Source organism: Harpegnathos saltator, unplaced genomic scaffold (assembly GCF_003227715.2).
Source record: "Harpegnathos saltator strain DR-91 unplaced genomic scaffold, Hsal_v8.6 scaffold180, whole genome shotgun sequence".
NCBI lineage: Eukaryota > Metazoa > Arthropoda > Insecta > Hymenoptera > Formicidae > Harpegnathos > Harpegnathos saltator.
Window position 1 is genome coordinate 294798 of NW_020229962.1, and position 17559 is coordinate 312356.

The 17559-nt window shown below is 35.2% G+C and overlaps 1 protein-coding gene across 3 annotated transcripts; it reads right to left on the reverse strand.

Annotated features, from left to right (window-relative positions):
• Window positions 1-2595: 2595 nt before the first annotated feature.
• LOC112588267 (uncharacterized) lies at window positions 2596-16997 on the reverse strand. 3 transcript variants are annotated; one of them, XM_025297585.1, is made up of 5 exons: window positions 16888-16997; window positions 8814-9269; window positions 7193-7639; window positions 5855-6118; window positions 2596-4484 (listed from the first exon to the last, which is right to left on the reverse strand). In XM_025297585.1, exons 2-5 carry the CDS (start codon window positions 9260-9262, stop codon window positions 4211-4213), a joined length of 1434 nt encoding a protein of 477 aa, XP_025153370.1. In that variant the 5' UTR covers window positions 9263-9269; window positions 16888-16997; the 3' UTR covers window positions 2596-4210. The 3 variants fall into 3 exon arrangements, with proteins under 3 accessions (XP_025153370.1, XP_025153371.1, XP_025153372.1); XM_025297586.1 differs by having other exon boundaries at window positions 16884-16997; XM_025297587.1 differs by lacking the exon at window positions 2596-4484 and adding an exon at window positions 4553-4727.
• Between the last annotated feature and the right edge of the window lie 562 nt (window positions 16998-17559).

Consider the following 17559-nt stretch of genomic DNA (forward strand, 5'->3'; position numbering starts at 1 on the left):
AGGTTATTAGGTAATATATATTAACGGTTTCGCCAGGTTTTAGCAGTTCATAATAAATCACACCCTTCCAGGGTTGGGAAAGTTACTTTTTAAAAGTAACTCGTTACCGTTACCATTACTTTCGGTAAAAAGTAACTCGTTACCGTTACTCGTTACTGATCTCAAAAAATAACGCGTTACCGTTATTTGAAAGTAACGATATTTTATTTCGTTACTTTCCGTTACTTTTTTTTGTTATAAATCCAGGATTATAAGAAAGATGCTAAGACAAGATATAAATCGGACATAAGACGATTAGAAATATATATATATATATATATATATACATATATATATATATATGGTATATATATATTTAAATATTTTTATTATTTTATGTTATTAAGTATTGTACTTAATGAAAAGTTTCTTAATTAGTGGATATGAATTTAATATTTGGACATTAGTGCCTGTTGACTTTAAAAATCTTTGCCATTCATCATAGGCAGATTTCTCATTTAATGTTTGCTATTTAAAATTAAAGAAGTCATCGTTATTGTTGTGCTTATCAGACATCAAAAAATTTTTAATTGAAGGAATTCCTTATAAATCTTCTAAATACGTTTGCGCAAGTTTTCATTTATCTTCAGCTAACCAACTCAATTTGGGATGCAAACAGCTGGCAATTATCAATTCTTCTTTTTCGAGTGTACAAAACCTAAAGTTAAATCAATAAAATTAAATATGAACATATTGATTTTTCTTTTTGATCAGATGAATGTTGTTTGATGAACATATGTATTAACCAAATTACACCAATTTACCTTTCTTTTAAACCTTTCTGTATAGCTACGGCCAATGGATGACAATATGTGAGTCCATCTTTATTGGTTCTCATTAAATTCAGCATAAAACAAAAAATGCATAGAAATTTAATACAATTAAGTTTAATTTTATAAAAATTAAAAAGTAACGATTAAAGTAACGGACGTTTTGTTACTCGTTACAAAAAAAATGTATCGCCGTTACTTTTTCGTTACTGACACCAAAAAGTAACGGCGTTACCTAATCGTTACTCAAAAAAGTAACGAGACCAGTAACGGCGTTACAAGTAACGCGTTACTTCCCAACCCTGCATCCTTCTGATCCGACCAAACACAGAGCATTGTCTTCCGTCCATAGCGATGTGACCTTGCAGTCGATGTCGATGGTTCGCCTGGAGTTACCCATGATCTTTTACGCTTAGGATTCTCAAAATATATCCACTTTTCATCGCCAGTCACAATTCGATGGAGAAATGATTTTCTTTTGTACCTGGCGAGCAGTATTTCGCAAATGGTTTTTCGGTTTTTCTGCTGTCTTTCATTCAGTTCATGTGGAACCCATTTTCCCATCTTCTGTATCTTTCCCATGGCTTTCAAACGTATGGAGACGGCTTCTTGCGTCATATTTAATTGATCCGCGAGTTGTTGTTGCGTTTGAGCGTCATCCTCATCCAACAATGCTTGCAATTCTCTGTCTTCAAACTTTTTCGGTGGTCTTCCACGTTCTTCGTTTCTCACGTCAAAATCGCCATGTTTGAATTTTTTAAACTGCTCAAAACACTGTGATTTACCAAGATCATGCTCACCGTAAGCTTCGACAAGCATTCGAAGCAATTCTGCAGCAGTTTTCTTCAAATGGTAACAGAAAATCATTTGCTGTCCCCAAATCGTAGCTTCCAGACATAAAATTCGACATGTTCAACGCTATTACAAACTATGCTGTTGTATAAAACTTGTATTGTTGTGAGTTAAAAATCTTTGTCAGATGTCAACAAATGGAAATGGCGCCAATGACGCGGTTTGACGGTAACTATACATTGACAGCTAGGGTCATCTATGGGCAAATTCCGGTTTTATATTTACAGACCTGGTAGCGAATTAAGCGATGAATAAAAGTTAAATATCTTGAGATTTAATACTTCTGTAAAGAATATTGTCATGGTCTTATGTAGAGCTCTATATGTAGAGCTAAGAGTAATAATTCATAGATTTGGCATGACATCTGGTCATGTGCATTTATTCGGATATGACATCCTTAAAATTAATCGATATTTAATTTTCACCCAAATCCCATATATACGCCGTTTTATCTCCTCTCAGCTGCGACGACGAAAGTTGTACCTAATGGATTATATTTTACATGATATATTTAACATAATTATAATTATAGTTACAGTAATTATTAATATTTAATTATAATTATAACATAATTATAATTATAGCAATTATATTGAACATATTGTATTGTGTTTAAAGACTAAATAGCAACTATAACATTGCGTGTAATTGAAATTCAATCACGAATTTCAATCATATAGATTGGTCAGTGCTATATTCTCGTGTCACATTAATAATTGTAAATGTAAACTGTATTAATAATTGTAAACTGTAAAATCCAAACATATTTACGTTACTATTCCGACGATAACAATTTTAAAGCTAACAATTAAAGCTAACAATTTGACGAATTAAAATTAATCGTTAGTTAGAATAAGAATAATAAAAAACACAACATTTGAAGTAGATTAGTGAATGAAGTATTAAAATTATATTAAGTGAAATATATAAAATATATATGAAAAATATATATAAATGCTTTATTGTTTTCCCTTGGTCTTATAATTCTTTCCCTCCCCCTATCTTATACACTCTACTTCTTACATTTCTAGCCTTACATACTATCCGCTATCCGCTCGAGAGAGAGAGAGAGAGAGAGGGAGAGAGAGAAAGCGCTCCTCACACATACTCTCATTCCTCCACTCTTTCATTCTCTCCCTTTCTCTCACTCCCCGTTCCTCCACTCACACCCTTGACTTCCGTTTCCGCCGCTCCTCCTACCTCTTTCTTTCTCCTCCTCACCTCCTCCACTCTCCACCATTTCTTTACCTCCCTCATCCACCCCTCCCCCTTTCTCACCTCCCCTAACATCTCCCCCTCCATTTCCTGCCATCCCTTTTCTTCCCCCCTCTTCGTACACTGCTCCCAAATATGCTTCCACGTCTACTCTCTTCCCCCGCCTACATCCTACACCTCCTTTTTTCTTCCTCCCAGTGCCTCCCCTCTTTCAACTGGTTCCCCATCCTGAACCTCACTACCCTCCTTCATCTGTTTTCTCCCCATCCCTTCTTTAAATACTCAGGAATTTCCCTTCCCTTCACCCTTCCATATCCCTCATTAAACCTTGATTCCCTTATGTTTTCCCATCTTTCCTTCTCCTGTCTCCTTTTTTCCCTACTCTTTAATTCCTCTCCCTTTAGCTCCCCTCCTTTTTCGCTTATCTCTTCTATCCTATCTATTTTCCACCCTTTGTCCTCAAAATACCTTTTTCTCTCTTCCTCCCATCTCCCTACTCCCTCTCCTCTTTTCGCCCTACCCCTCATCTCCATCCAACGACTTCTTGCTATCTCCCCCCCTCTTCCTTTCCCCAGCCTCTTCTCATATCCCCACGCTCTTACTCCCGCTGTGCTCCTCATCAGTTCCCTCTGCACTTCCTCTCTCACCATATATCCTGGCGTCCATCTTTCCATCCCCAGCACCCATCTCAAATATCTTTCCTGCAATTCCTCTATTTTCCTCCTCTCTCTCCATCCCCAAATCTCTACCCCATAGCTTATCACCGGCCATACCAATTTATCAAATAGCCATATCCTCTTCCCCAGTCCTTTTTAAATTTCCTTTTCCCTATCCTCCATAACTGCCCCATTACCCTTGCTCCATTCCTTACCTTATCCCGCACCTGCGCCTCTTGTCCTCCATTTCTTGTCATCACATACCGTAGATATTTATATTCTTTCACCTCCTCCACTCTCTTCCCTTTCCATCTCCAATCTATCTTCCTCCACCTCCCTCCACTCTTCCCACACCTCATTATTTTCGTCTTTTCTATATTTATCTCCAACCCCTTCCTTTCCATATACTTTTCTAATCTCGCCATCATTCCCTTCATCCCCTCCTCATCTTCTGTCAATAACGCCAAATCATCCACATACGCCAACATATACACCCTCTCACGCTCTTTAACTCCTCTTCTATGTCCGCTATTAATATCGTGAATAGCAGCGGACTCAACGAGCACCCTTGTCTCACCCCCCTTTTTGTCGAAAAACTTTTTCCCTTTCTCCCTCCTACTCTCACTCTGCTCTTTGTCTCCTCTAATACCTCCTCGCATCTTCTCACCAATCCTTCCCTTACTCCCTTTCCCTCATCACTTTTCTCAATATCTCTCTATCCACTAAGTTAAACGCTGCTTTCAGGTCCACAAACAATATTACCAACCTCCTCTCTCTCCTCTCCACCTGCCTGTTTATCAAAAAATTCAGCATATATATGTTGTCCATTGTCCCCCTTCCCCTCTTAAATCCCGCCGGACTCTCCGGCAGAATCCTCTTCCTCTCCACCTCCTCCCTCAACCTCTTCGTCAGTACCGCCGTATATACCTTATATGCTGTCTGTGTCACCCCCCTGTATATGAAAAATATATATGAAAAATATATATAAAATATATATGAAAAAGAATAAACGACGCATAATATATAAAGTATATATTATGATTGAGTAACAAAATCCAGATATGATTTTGATTTTTCTTGCAGCTTTGCTAATTCCTCCGGCTTTAAATTTATTGCTCTGTCAAACACTTTACGTATGAATTGATTGACAACTGTTCTCACAATTGAGAATTTTAACAAATGACGGGCGAAAAATCTAAAATTAAAGTAATATAAATTACAAAATATGCAAAATAAAAATAATATTCCACTTACTCGTACACGGTATACTAAACAGTTGGTCCGTATATCTCGAAAACTGAGCCCGATAGACAAAAATGTTTCAGGCAAAAGTTATATGGTTTCAAGGGAGACATAAAACGATTATATCTATAAATTAAATAAAACGATTATATCGTTTTATTTAATTTATAGATGGCGCCACTTTAGAAATATTCTTTGATAATTATTTTTCTTAAATGAAAATCCCAATAATTTTATTATATCATCTTTTTCTACCAATTAATTTGAACAACTTTTGTCTGAAACGTTTGAACAACTTTTGTCTGAAACGTTTGAACAACTTTTGTCTGAAACTTTTCTTTATTTGCCTAATATTTTTTGAGATATTTAAGAAAACTGGTAATTTTTTTAATATTTAACTTACGATGTTTCGCTAACTATTTGTCGAAGGGAAAATAGTACTACACTCTTTTATTCTATTCAGTCTCAAGAAAATATATTGTTACAATAATGCTCTGACTTTTGTTAACTCATCGACCTTTGGAAATTTCTAAATTATCAAATTAACAAAAGTCAGGGCGTTATTGTAACAATATATTTTTGAGAACCTAACCAAGTGGAGTAAAAAAGTCTGGTACCATTTTTTCTTCCGACAAGTAGCGAGATATCGTAAGTTAAATATTGAAAAAGTTACCAAGTTTTCCTTAAATATCTCAAAAAATATTAGGCAAATAAAAAAATATTTTAGACAAAAGTTGTATAAATTAATTGGTAGAAAAAGATGATATAATAAAAAATTCGGATTTGCATTTAAGAAAAGCAATGATCAGTGAATATTTCGAAAATTGCGCCATCTGCAAACAAATCGATATAGTTGTTTTATGTCCCCCTTGAAATCATACAACTTTTATCTGAAACATTTTTGTCTACCTGCTCAGTTTTCGAGATATTCGGATCGACTGTTTAGAATGGGACATACTGTATATTGATTTGGTTCATATCAACGAATTAATACTTAATAATACTTAATAATACTAATTATTACTATGTGCATAGTAAAACACATGGAGCTAAAATATATGTAAAATACACATTACTTACGTAAATATTTTATACATGATCCATTCGCTATAATTGAATGACGCATAGAAGTTAGGCATTTTGAGATTTAATGCTTCTATGTAGAATAATGTTATTGCCTTATAAGGCATGTAAAGCGAAGGGTAATAATTTATAGATTCGATCATACATCTGATCATGTACATCCATTCGGGTGTGACGTCTGTAAAATTAATCGTAATCCAATTTCTCAAATCCCATAAGCGCTGTTTTATCTCCTCTAAGCTGCCACGACAAAAGTTGTACCTAGTGGATTATGTTTAACATAATATATTACGTTTGAGGAAGTTAAAGCATGAAGCTGAAGAACAGTTAAAGCATTATCTGTAAGTAAGCTTTAACGGACAGAGATAGATTGAAGTTCGATTGACGAGATATTCGGGTGTCACATTGAGTTTTGCAGCTAAATTGTAAGTCGAACATGTAGTGAGCGGAATGTAGGATATAGTTCTATATAGTTCTAACTACTGGAAACTCTACTCGCTGGCATGTATGCATTGCTAAGCATGTATGCCTTGCCACTTTCTAGAATGATAATGATAAACATCCTTGAGCAAATTCTAACTGGTTTTAATACACGTTCCTTACGACATTCGATTGAAAACGAGAATGATTCTTGAAATTCGCTGTAATGCTTTGATAACTATATTTTCTTCGCTTCAGCATGGTGAATTATTTACTTATATGTTATATACAATTAATAAAGTAATAATACACTTGCATGATTGTAAGGCTAAAAAACTAACAGCTAAATAACAGTAAAACTAAAACTAAAACTAAATAACAATGCATAGGCGATAGCTAAATTTATATGTCTAGATATAAATTAATTCTTAGAAGAAGGAAAAGAAAAGTGAAGTTATTATAAGGAAAGTAAATCATAATCTTAAAAAATTGATTATAATACGCTAAATAAAGAAGACATAAGTCACTATGCAAGCAGTCCGAATTTCAGTATAATAACTCTCGTATAGAAATAAAGTTCATCTAACACAATAACAAAACATTCTGTTTGAATAAAACAGCAAGAATATATTTGATTTATTATAAAACAGTTTCAAACGATAAAATATTTTTTATAAGTTTTAGTAATAGGAAGATATTCGTCACGTGGTGACAAAATATGGTTTCACTGATGCATTCATGTCATTGAAATATCAAGGAAGTTTGTTTCTATCACTTTTTCTCGGTTAGTTGTAAAAATTAGTTGTCAAAATTAGTTGTAAAAAAATTCTCAAAATAAATTTTATTCAATTCTCGACTCGCGTGTATAGCCAATTTACTATTTATCAGCGAGATATGAATGATATTATTACATACTCGTCTTCCGCTCCGAGAAAATATCCATAGCACTTCCACATATGACAGAAAGCCTCTAGATCCTCATCGGTTGCATTATGTAGTCCGATATTCTGCGGATATATTATGGACAAAAGAATGAAGCTACCCTGTGCGACGGTCACTGTCGTATTATTTAAAGCTTTTATTGTGAGTTCGGATGTTTTCAAAACTTTGTTACGATGTCGCTCCGGATTCTCGGACGGATATATCGAGTCCATATCCTTTAGAAACAATTCGTCCTCCGGATACAACGTATACGCGATCTTGGTCGCAGCATTTACTTGTTCCTTATTCATTCGGGATATCTTCGTGGTTATATTCATGTGCTTGATACGTGCAATTTGCATGGCTTTGTAGGCCTTCGTTCCTTTGACCCAAGGTTCTCCTTCGTACCATGAAAATATCTGCATTGCAGTATCGAGATATCTAGAGCAACTTGTTCGTTAAATATATGACACCTGTATTTACATCTAAGGAAATCTTTCCTTGTAATTCAAATAAGACCTCTATCTTGTTCCTTAATGAGCTACATACAGGGTGAGGAAAAAGTATCGGGACAACTGAATAACTATGAAGGGTCATGTTTACAAGAAAAATATCTTGAACAATAGTTTCAGTATTCTAAGTGATGAACTTGATGGTGTCCTTGAACTTGACTTGGAGTCGATTTTCAAGGTCATTTGAAGGTCAACTCGAAATTTTCAAATGGAAACCCCAATTTTCTATTACACCATCCTTTTCTACCAATTAATTTAAACAACTTTTATCTAGAACATTTTTTATTTATGATAATATTTTTGAGATACTTAAGGAAAACTTGATAATTTTTTCAATATTTAACTTACGATATCTCACTAATTATTTGTCAGAAGAAAAAGTGGTATTAGACTTTATTTGGTTTGAAGAATATATTATTACAATAGCGCTCCGATTTTTGTTAATTTGATGATTTTGAAATTTCCAAAAGTCAGTAAGTTAACAAAAGTCCGGGCGCTATTGTAACAATATATTCTTGAATCTAAATAGACATTAAATAGAAACTAAAAAAGTCTAATATCACTTTTTCTTCACTTCTGACAAATCACTTTCTGACAAATAGTTAGCGAGATATCGTAAGTTAAATATTGGAAAAGTTATCAAGTTTTCCTTAAATATTTCAAAAAATATTAGCCAAATAAAAAATATTTTAGACAAAAGTTGTTCAAATTCATTGGTAGAAAAAGAGAATGTAATAAAAAACTGGAGTTTCCATTTGAAAATGTAGAGCTGATCCTCAAACGACCTTGAAAATTGACCCCATGGACAAGTTCAAGGGCACTATGCAGTTCATCATTTAGAATACTGAAACTTTTGTCTAAAATATTTTTCTTGGAAACTTGACCCTCCAAAGTTATTCAAGTTTTCCGTGCTTTTTCCTTGCCGTGTATATAGTTGCCGGACGAATTATTTCTGAATAATTCACATTCAGATCACTGCTAATTAGAATTCCTAGGATCCTAGATCCTAGGAATTCCTAATTCCATTCGTATATTTTTCAATAATATTTTATCGCCAAAGTCATAAATTATAAGAAGCTATACTTTATATTTTAGAAACATACCTTTTAAATGCTAAATACGGAGTGATACTTTTTCTCGATATGATAAGTGGTTTTAAACCATCATTGAAAGTTAAACCGTACACTGTTCCCAGCAGTATGCTGAAGACAAACGAACAATAATGGTCGCGCACAAACTTTTGCCCTCTCCGATATTTATCCATATCCATCCATTCAGGCAACTTTTCCTGTGATCGATGGAAATCGACTGGGCGGAAAATACCTGAGATTATACATTGTAAACTCTCCGGTACATATGAATAAAGTTCTGTCATATTGTTATACACCCAGTCACGTTGTTCTTGCACAGTCCAAGCATCAAAATCACTCGGAAATTCAATATTGTCATGTAGATCGTGAATTTTCTTTGAATATTTATCATCAGTGATATTTTTCTCACCATCATTAGAGTCCTTAGGTATACCTTTAATGGTATCGCTAACATCCATCATGTTTTCACTGAAATCAATGAATTTTACCTTTGAGCTCTTGATCGATGGTTTCTTTTTTTATTGAATTTTCTTCCCGTTTAGAAATTTAATACGAAGAACTATCAAAAAATCTGTAGTGTAATAAACAACGCAATAATTTTGTTTTCAGAAACTGCAAGAAGTGTATTATCTAATATATTATTTAAGAACACCGAAGAGAATAATATATCGTTTCAAGTTCAAACTATTCAGCTTCTGAAGTTAAAAAAATAAATAATAAAAATAAATAATAAAAATAAAAAATAAATAAGTAAGTTAAAAAAAGTAAAAGTTATGATATATTATAAAATTCAATATAATATACTTAATATCGATTACTCTAAGTATTCGGAGTAAAATAGGAGAGCAAAATATAAGTTTAATGTCTCAGTTGAAATCTTTATAATCCACCTATAACATGCAAACAATACAACAGAACATGTCGTCCAGAAGGTCTTCCAGCTATAGTAGAGGTCCTTAGCTATAGTAGAGGAATTTGAAACATTTGAAAGTGATATAGATCGTGTAAATATTTTAGTAAGTTTAGCTGTTATTCAATAATTAAAACAATATTTTTATTGATTTTAATATATTTATTATATGTTTGTAGAACTAGGTAGTGTAGAGCAGAAGAGGAAAGTGATGAAGGCGAAGAAGAAGCTGAGAGGAAAAAGGGAGAGGATAGAAGATGATTTAACAGAAGAAGAGAGGAAGGCAAAATGGAAGATAGAAAGAGAGGCAGAAGAAAAAGAGAAGGAAGGGCAAGAATGTGCAAGTAGGGTATATGAAGATGTGGGTGAATGGAAAAATGAAGAGATGTGATGAAGTAAGAGAGAAGTGGTGGGAGATGAAGGGAAACTAGGGCGGGTGAAACGAAGGGAGAGGGGAGACAGGGGGAGAAGAGGGAAGGGGTGCGGAGGGAGGAGGAGGTGAGAGAAGAAGGAAAGGTAAGAAAGGCATATAAGGTGGCGTTTTGGAACGTGGCGGGGTTAGGGAACAAAGATAGGGAATTTTGGGAGGACCTAGGAGGATGGGATGTGATGATATTATGTGAGACATGGATAAAGGGGACGGCATGGGAAAGGCTGAGGAGGAAGTTGCCGAAGGGGTATAGGTGGGAATATCAGGAAGCGAAGAGAAGAAAGGGGAGAGCGATGGGGGGAATGGTGGTAGGAGTGAGAGAGGGAATAGAGATGAGGAGGGAGGAGGAGGAGAAGGAAGAAGAAGGGATAATAGTGAGAAAGGTGAGGTTAGGGAGGGAGTGGTGGAGAGTAGTGGGGGTATATGTGAATGGAGATATAGAAGAAAAGCTGGAGAGGATGAAGAAGTGGATGGAGGAGGGAGAGGGGGAAGAAAAGACGATAATAGGAGGAGATTAGAACGTGAGAACAGGAAGAGAGGGAGGGGAAGCAGTGGGAGGGGAAAAAGAGGAGGGAAGAGAGGAAGGGAGTAGGAACTCAAAGAATAGAAAAGTATGTAAGAAAGGAAGAAAGTTATGCGAGTTTCTGGGAGAGAGAGGATAGTGGATTTTAAACAGAAATATGAAAGGGGATGAAGAAGAGGAATGGACATATGCGGGGGGAAAGGGGACGTCAGTGATAGACTGTGATCGGGAACACGGAGACGGTAGAAGGGGTAGAGAGGATGGAAGTGGAAGAAAGAGTGAAATCAGACCACCAGCCGGTAGTGGTGTGGAAAAGGGGGGAAGAGGAGGGGGGAAAGGGAGGGGAGGAAGAAAAAGTAGGTGAACGAGGGAGGAAGTAGAAGGGTTTGGAGAAAAGTTTAAGAGAAAAGGGGGAAGGGAGGAGAGGGTACAGGAGGAATGGAGGAGTCTAGAGGGAGAGATAAGGGAGACACTAAGGGATTTAAGCGGGAAAAAGGAGAAGAATAAGGGGGAAAGGGGATGGTGGGATGAAGAATGCAGGGAGGCGAAAAAGAGAGTGAGGGGAGAGCAGAGCGACTGGAGAAAAAAGGGAGGGAGGGAGAAAGATACAAGGAAAAAAGATAGAAATACAAGAGGGTATGTGAGGAGAAGAAGAGGGAGCAAAGGGAGAGGTGGGAGAAGGAATTAGGAGAAGTAAGAACAGAACAGCAGATATGGAAGGTGGAAGGAAAGGAGGAGGAGGAGGGGAGTGAATGAGGAGATAAAAATGGAAGAATGAGAGGAATATTTCAGGAGAATATTGGGGGGAGTGGAGGGAAGGGTAAGGAGGGAAATAAGTAGAAAAGAGGAGGATGATGGGGAAGAAGGACTGGAGCAAGAGGAGATAAGGAGAGTGATAGAGGGATTGAAGGATGGAAAAGCGGTAGAAGGGGACATAATACCAAGTGAGGTGTGGAAATACGGGGGGCAGGAGGTACAAGAATGGTTAGGGGAAATATGTGAGAGAATGTGGAAGGGGGAGGGGTGGCCAGAGGAATGGAGCGAGGGAATGGTGGTACCGATAATAAAGAAGAGGGAGGGAAAAAGTGGAGGAGTACAGAGGGTGACGTTAACGCAAACAGCGTACAAAATGTATACGGCGGCGTTAGCAAAGAGATTGAGGGAGGAGGTGGAGAAGAAGAGGATGTTACCAGAGAGTCAGGCGGGATTTAGAAGGGGAAGGGGAACAATAGACAATGTGTACGCATTGAACTATTTGATAATTAGACAGGTGGAGAGGAAGGAGAAGAAAATGGTAATACTGTTTGTAGACCTCAAGGCGGCATTTGATACAGTGAATAGGGAGATATTAAGGAGAGAAATGAGGGGAGTAAGGGAGGGGTTGATAAGAAGATGTGAGGTTTTGGGGGAGACGAGGAGTAGAGTGAGAGTAAGGGGGAGGAAGGGAGAAAATGTTTGGACAGGGAGGGGGATGAGGCAGGGGTGCCCATTAAGTTCGATGCTATTCACACTGTTAATAGCGGATATAGATGAGGAATTGGAGAAGGGAGGATGAGAGGGAATAAGGTTAGGGGAAGAAAAAGTATATACGTTGGCATATGCAGACGACTTGGCGATACTGGCAGAAGGGGATGAAGAGGATGATAGGGAGGCTAGAGGGGTATGTAGAAAGGAAGGGTTTGGAAGTGAACATAGAGAAAACGAAAGTAATGAGATGCAGAAGGAGTGGAGGGAGATGGAGGAAGGTGGATTGGAGATGGAAGGGGAAGAGAATAGAGGAAGTGAAGGAATATAAATACTTAGGATATGTGGTGATGAGGAATGGGGGGCAAGAGGCGCAGGTGAGAGATAGGGTAAAGAAGGGAGCGAAGATGATGGACCAAGTATGGGGGATAGGAAAAAGGAGGTTTGGAAAAAATTGAGGAAGGAGAATATGGTTGTTTGACAAGTTGGTATGGCCGGTGATAAGTTATGGGGTACAAGTGTGGGGATGGAGAGAGAGAGGACGAAAATAGAAGAGCTGCAAGAAAGATATTTGAGATGGATACTGGGGGTAGAAAGGTGGACGCCAGTCCATATGGTGAGAGAGAAGGTATATGGTGAGAGAGAAGGTGCAGAAGGAGTTATTGAGGAGCAGAGCAGGAATGAGAAGAGATTAGGAGAGGGGAAGGGGGGAGATATAGCAGAAGATGCTGGAGGGAGATGAGAAATAGGGCGGGGAGAGGAAAAGAAGCGGGGAAATGGGAAGAGGAGAGGAGAAGGTTCTTTGAGGATAAGTGGTAGAAAATAGACAAGATAAAGGAAAGGAGGGAAAAGGGAGAGGAGATAAGGGGGAAAGAGATAAAGAGTAGAGAACGGAGGAGGCAGAAGGAGGAGAGATGGGAAAAGATCAGAAAATCAAGATACAATGAGGGATATGGAAGGGTGAAAGGGAGGAGAATACCAGGATATCAGAAAATGGGGTGGGGAGAGAAAAGATGGAGGAGGATAGCGAGATTTAAGCTAGGGTGTGAGTTGAGAGGAGGAAGATACTGGGAGGAGGAGGAAAAGAGGAAGTGTAGGATGTGTGGGAGGAGAGAGGAAACATGGAAACATATATGGCAGAAGTGCACAGGATGGGGGAGGAAAGGGAATGGCAGCAGGTGGAGGGGGAAGTGCTAGGAGAGGAGGAAAAGAGGGAGGAGTGAATGAGGGAAGAAAAATGGTGGGGAAGGGAGGGGGAGGAAGGGGAGGGAGAGGGAAATAGAAGGAGCGGCGGAAACGGAGGTCATGGTGTGAGAGGAAAGGAATGGAGAGTGAGAGAGAGGGAGAGAAGAGAAGAGTGAAGGAGTGTGGTGTGAATGAGGAGCGCTCTCTATCTCTCTCGTATGTAGTGTAAGAGGCGAAGAAGTAGAGTAGTGTGTAAATGGCAGGTCAAAGAATTGTAACCCTAAGGGGAGTCAATAAAATATCTATCTAATATGTTTGTAGAAACAATTTTTACAATTCATTGGAGGTATTAAGTTGAGAAAGACCTTAAATCGTTTTCAAAAAGAAACGATGACCGATGAGTTAACATCGAAATTTACTTATTCGGTGCCGTATAACTAATTCCATACTATTTTATAATACAAAAATTGTTAAAGTATTTTTTCATAAGTTTAATTATATTTCAATTCATTTCTTTGTTTTATATAGCATTAAATGAATATTTATTCATGAATTATATTTCTATAAATTATATTGTTATGTTATATTTATAAGACTTATATTATTTACATTTACATTTATCCAAGTGAATTAATTAATTACATTTCAAAATAAAATTTATTTTCTACTTAGTATTAAATATTTGTAAATACTTTTACTATGATTTTACATTTTTTTAGTTGCAGCAGAAGAATGCCAGACTTTTGAAGGACTAAAAAATCTTGCTGAGTTTAAAAGTGAGATTATGAAGGTACTTCGAACAGTAAAATAGCGCTACACTATTGATGTGAAACATAATTAAAAAGAAAAAGTACCTACAAGAACAACAAATAATATTGAAGATGATATTGAAGATAAGATAATTCAGATAATAGTTCGAAGACTGACAATTCTGTTAACTACGAGGCTTGTGATCTTCTTTTCTCAGATGATTCTAATGAAAATTAATCAATTTTTTATTTTTATATCAAACTTTACTTATATCAATTTTTTAATTATATTATTAACTTGATAACTAAAGATTGATATTCTCACGTTATTATAGAAATTTTATATTATGTTACAGGATGATGTTTTAATGATGTCTTACTGACCTTACGGACATTATTAAGACGTCGTTATTTGATGTCATCTTGGGTTATTGTTAAAATTTTATAAATTTTTTGTTTCTATAGTGCTTTATATTTCTTTACTATACATGTTTATACTGTGGAAGAGTAATATAAAAAATCTAGCAACTTTTATTTTATTATAGAAACAGTACATTTTACATTTTTGTCTAAAATAAACTTATTGTTTAAGTTTACTTTCCCAAAATATTTACTTTCTCAAAATATGATGCTGTGATATCTGTAATAATAATATGTCGCTTATTTACTGCAATAATCATATAATTCAAATTTTTGTCGTTTTTATTTATTAATATAGAAAAAACAATTTTCTTTGTAGTTTTGATATCTAAAATTTATTGGTAACTGGGGACTGATAATCTAAAATTTACGGATAATCGTTTTCGACAAAATCATTATTTTTGAGTGGTTATTGTTGCAGTAAATGAACGATATGTATTTCGATTAAAAAAACTCAAAAATTTTTGTAATTTTTAGAGGATTAAACTGCTATGTACAAGCTAATTTTATGTGGTCCTGTATGATATTATTTATTTACTACTCACATATACCAAAGTAAAATAAAATATATTTGGAACACATTCTATTTCACATTGTCTCTTCACATTCATGGAAAAATAGTAATAGTAAAAAACACAATTTTCATAAAAAAAATTTAATGCTTTGACCTTTATTTGAGCACAAAATCATGTATTAACCCTTTGAGGCATAGTAGTAAATATACTTACCACCTATTTATTCTCACATTTTCATGAAATATTTTATATTTGAGGGATTTTTGTCGGGTTTTTTGCGATTTTTAGCTTCTTTATGATATGATATGGGAATATACATCAAAGGTTGAAAAGTGTTTTGCATAAGTTGTCTATTTATGATAAATAAACAAAATGTGAAAAATACACATTTTTACAGAAAAAAATCATTTTTGACGAACTATGAATGAATTTTTTGCTCAAAATCAAGATTTGGGGATTTTTTGGGTCGCTGATTACGAATCTGAGGTCCAAATCCCAAAATTAATTTTTCAAGATGGCGGATCATAGAATGTACATAAAATCAGCTAAAATTGTACTCTGGTTAATTTTTGAGCTCGTCAGATTACGAATCTGAGGTCCAAATTCTAAAATTTATTTTCCAAGATGGCGAATCATAAAATTTTTATGATTAGCTGAAATTGTACTTTGGCTAACTTTCAAGGTCGTTGATTACGAATCACGGATGTCACCGAAATTATCGCGATTTTTCATTTTTGCGTCCGCCATCTTGGATCCGCCATCTTGAATTTCGAAAATCCGATAACGGATTCGTCATCGGCAACCTCAGAAACCCCCGTATGTAAATTTTCATGTGATTCGGATTTTCTGAAAAATACACCTCAAATATGCCTCAAAGGGTTAAATATGTCACTTTAAAATAATAATAGGATAAGATATATAAAATAAGATATTTTTCTGACATCATGACATGACTAATATCTGAGCAACATATACGCACACATCTGTATGTATTTTTGAAATTATATTACGTCAATATGTAAATGCAATCTGAGCACAAAAATAATAACATTTTCCTATCTGAGATTGTTCAAGATCATTTCAAGATGAACTTTACCTTTTCAAATAACAGCATCTATTTTTTATCATTTTTTGATTGGACATTCTTTTTATTCTATTGAATATTTCTATTGAATATTTCTTTGTATCTTCGTATTCTTTTGCAAAACTAATAATTTTTGAGATATTTAGGTTCAAAGAATAAAGAATCATAATTTTAGGTCGGATTAAAGTCAATTTTACTTTTTTAAAATGATAACTATTTTTTTATCGTACTTCTGGATTTAATTAAATAAATTAATGTATTTGATATCTTAATAATTTTTTACAAAATCAATAATTAAAATAGTTTCCAAGATATTTGAGTTTAAAATTATAATTCTTACGAGCATTAAACTCATTTGTATGTGTGTGTGTGTGTGTTAAGTATTCGAAGGATCGCCGGAGCTTAACTTTACGAAATAAAGGAGCTATCAATGCACTTTCTTTGAATGTAAACTACTACTACAAAACACTTTTATTAGTCGCCAGTCTGTCATCCAGGCGTTTGTTTTTTAAATTAAAATCTACTGGAGTTGGCTCTTATTGCGACGATTTAATCGATACGTTTAGTTACCTAAGTAAATTAATTTTATTTCCTTTCATTAATTGTGTCATTATCGACAAAGCGGATTATTCGCCTTAAAAATAGTTGACACGTTATTGACATTTAATATGTGGCTGATAATAATGCTAGAGAAACAGCTCGTCAATATTGAGACGAATATTCGGATAGACGACATCTCGATCGTAAAAACAATACTTTTGATAAACATAACATAATAACATAATAACTAACTGATACTAACTTACGTATGTCAAACTTCTAAGTGTTGCAAACTGTCTTCTTGTCACTTTCACTACGATGTAACTTAGTCAAGAGTTCACGGAATACTGTTGCTACTAATGTTGCTACTGTGCTATTAATATTGTGGGAGCGATTTAAAACCAGATTATATGCAGCCTTATATAAAGTCACAATGACGTAACCATGAAAAAAATTTATCTCTGAAAAAACACTAACTGCTAATCAAGGTTGGGAAGTAACGCGTTACTTGTAACGCCGTTACTGATATCGTTACTTTTTTGAGTAACGATTAGGTAACGCCGTTACTTTTTGGTGTCAGTAACGAAAAAGTAACGGCGATTTTTTTGTAACGAGTAACAAAACGTCCGTTACTTTAATCGTTACTTTTTAATTTTTATAAAATTAAACTTAATTGTATTAAATTTCTATGCATTTTTTGTTTTATGCTGAATTTAATGAGAACCAATAAAGATGGACTCACATATTGTCATCCATTGGCCGTAGCTATACGGAAAGGTTTAAAAGAAAGGTAAATTGGTGTAATTTAGTTAATACATATGTTCATCAAACAACATTCATCTGATCAAAAAGAAAAATCAATATGTTCATATTTAATTTTATTGATTTAACTTTAGGTTTTGTACTACACTCGAAAAAGAAGAATTGATGATTGCCAG

Coding starts and splice junctions, on each gene's coding strand:
- LOC112588267 (XM_025297585.1), bottom strand. CDS start 9,262: ATGATGGATGTTAGCGATACCATTAAAGGTATACCTAAGGACTCTAAT. Junction 7,640..8,813: donor CCGTATTTAGCATTTAAAAG/GTATGTTTCTAA, acceptor AAGTTGCTCTAG/ATATCTCGATACTGCAATGC. Junction 4,485..5,854: donor ATCATGTATAAAATATTTAC/GTAAGTAATGTG, acceptor TTTCATATACAG/GGGGGTGACACAGACAGCAT.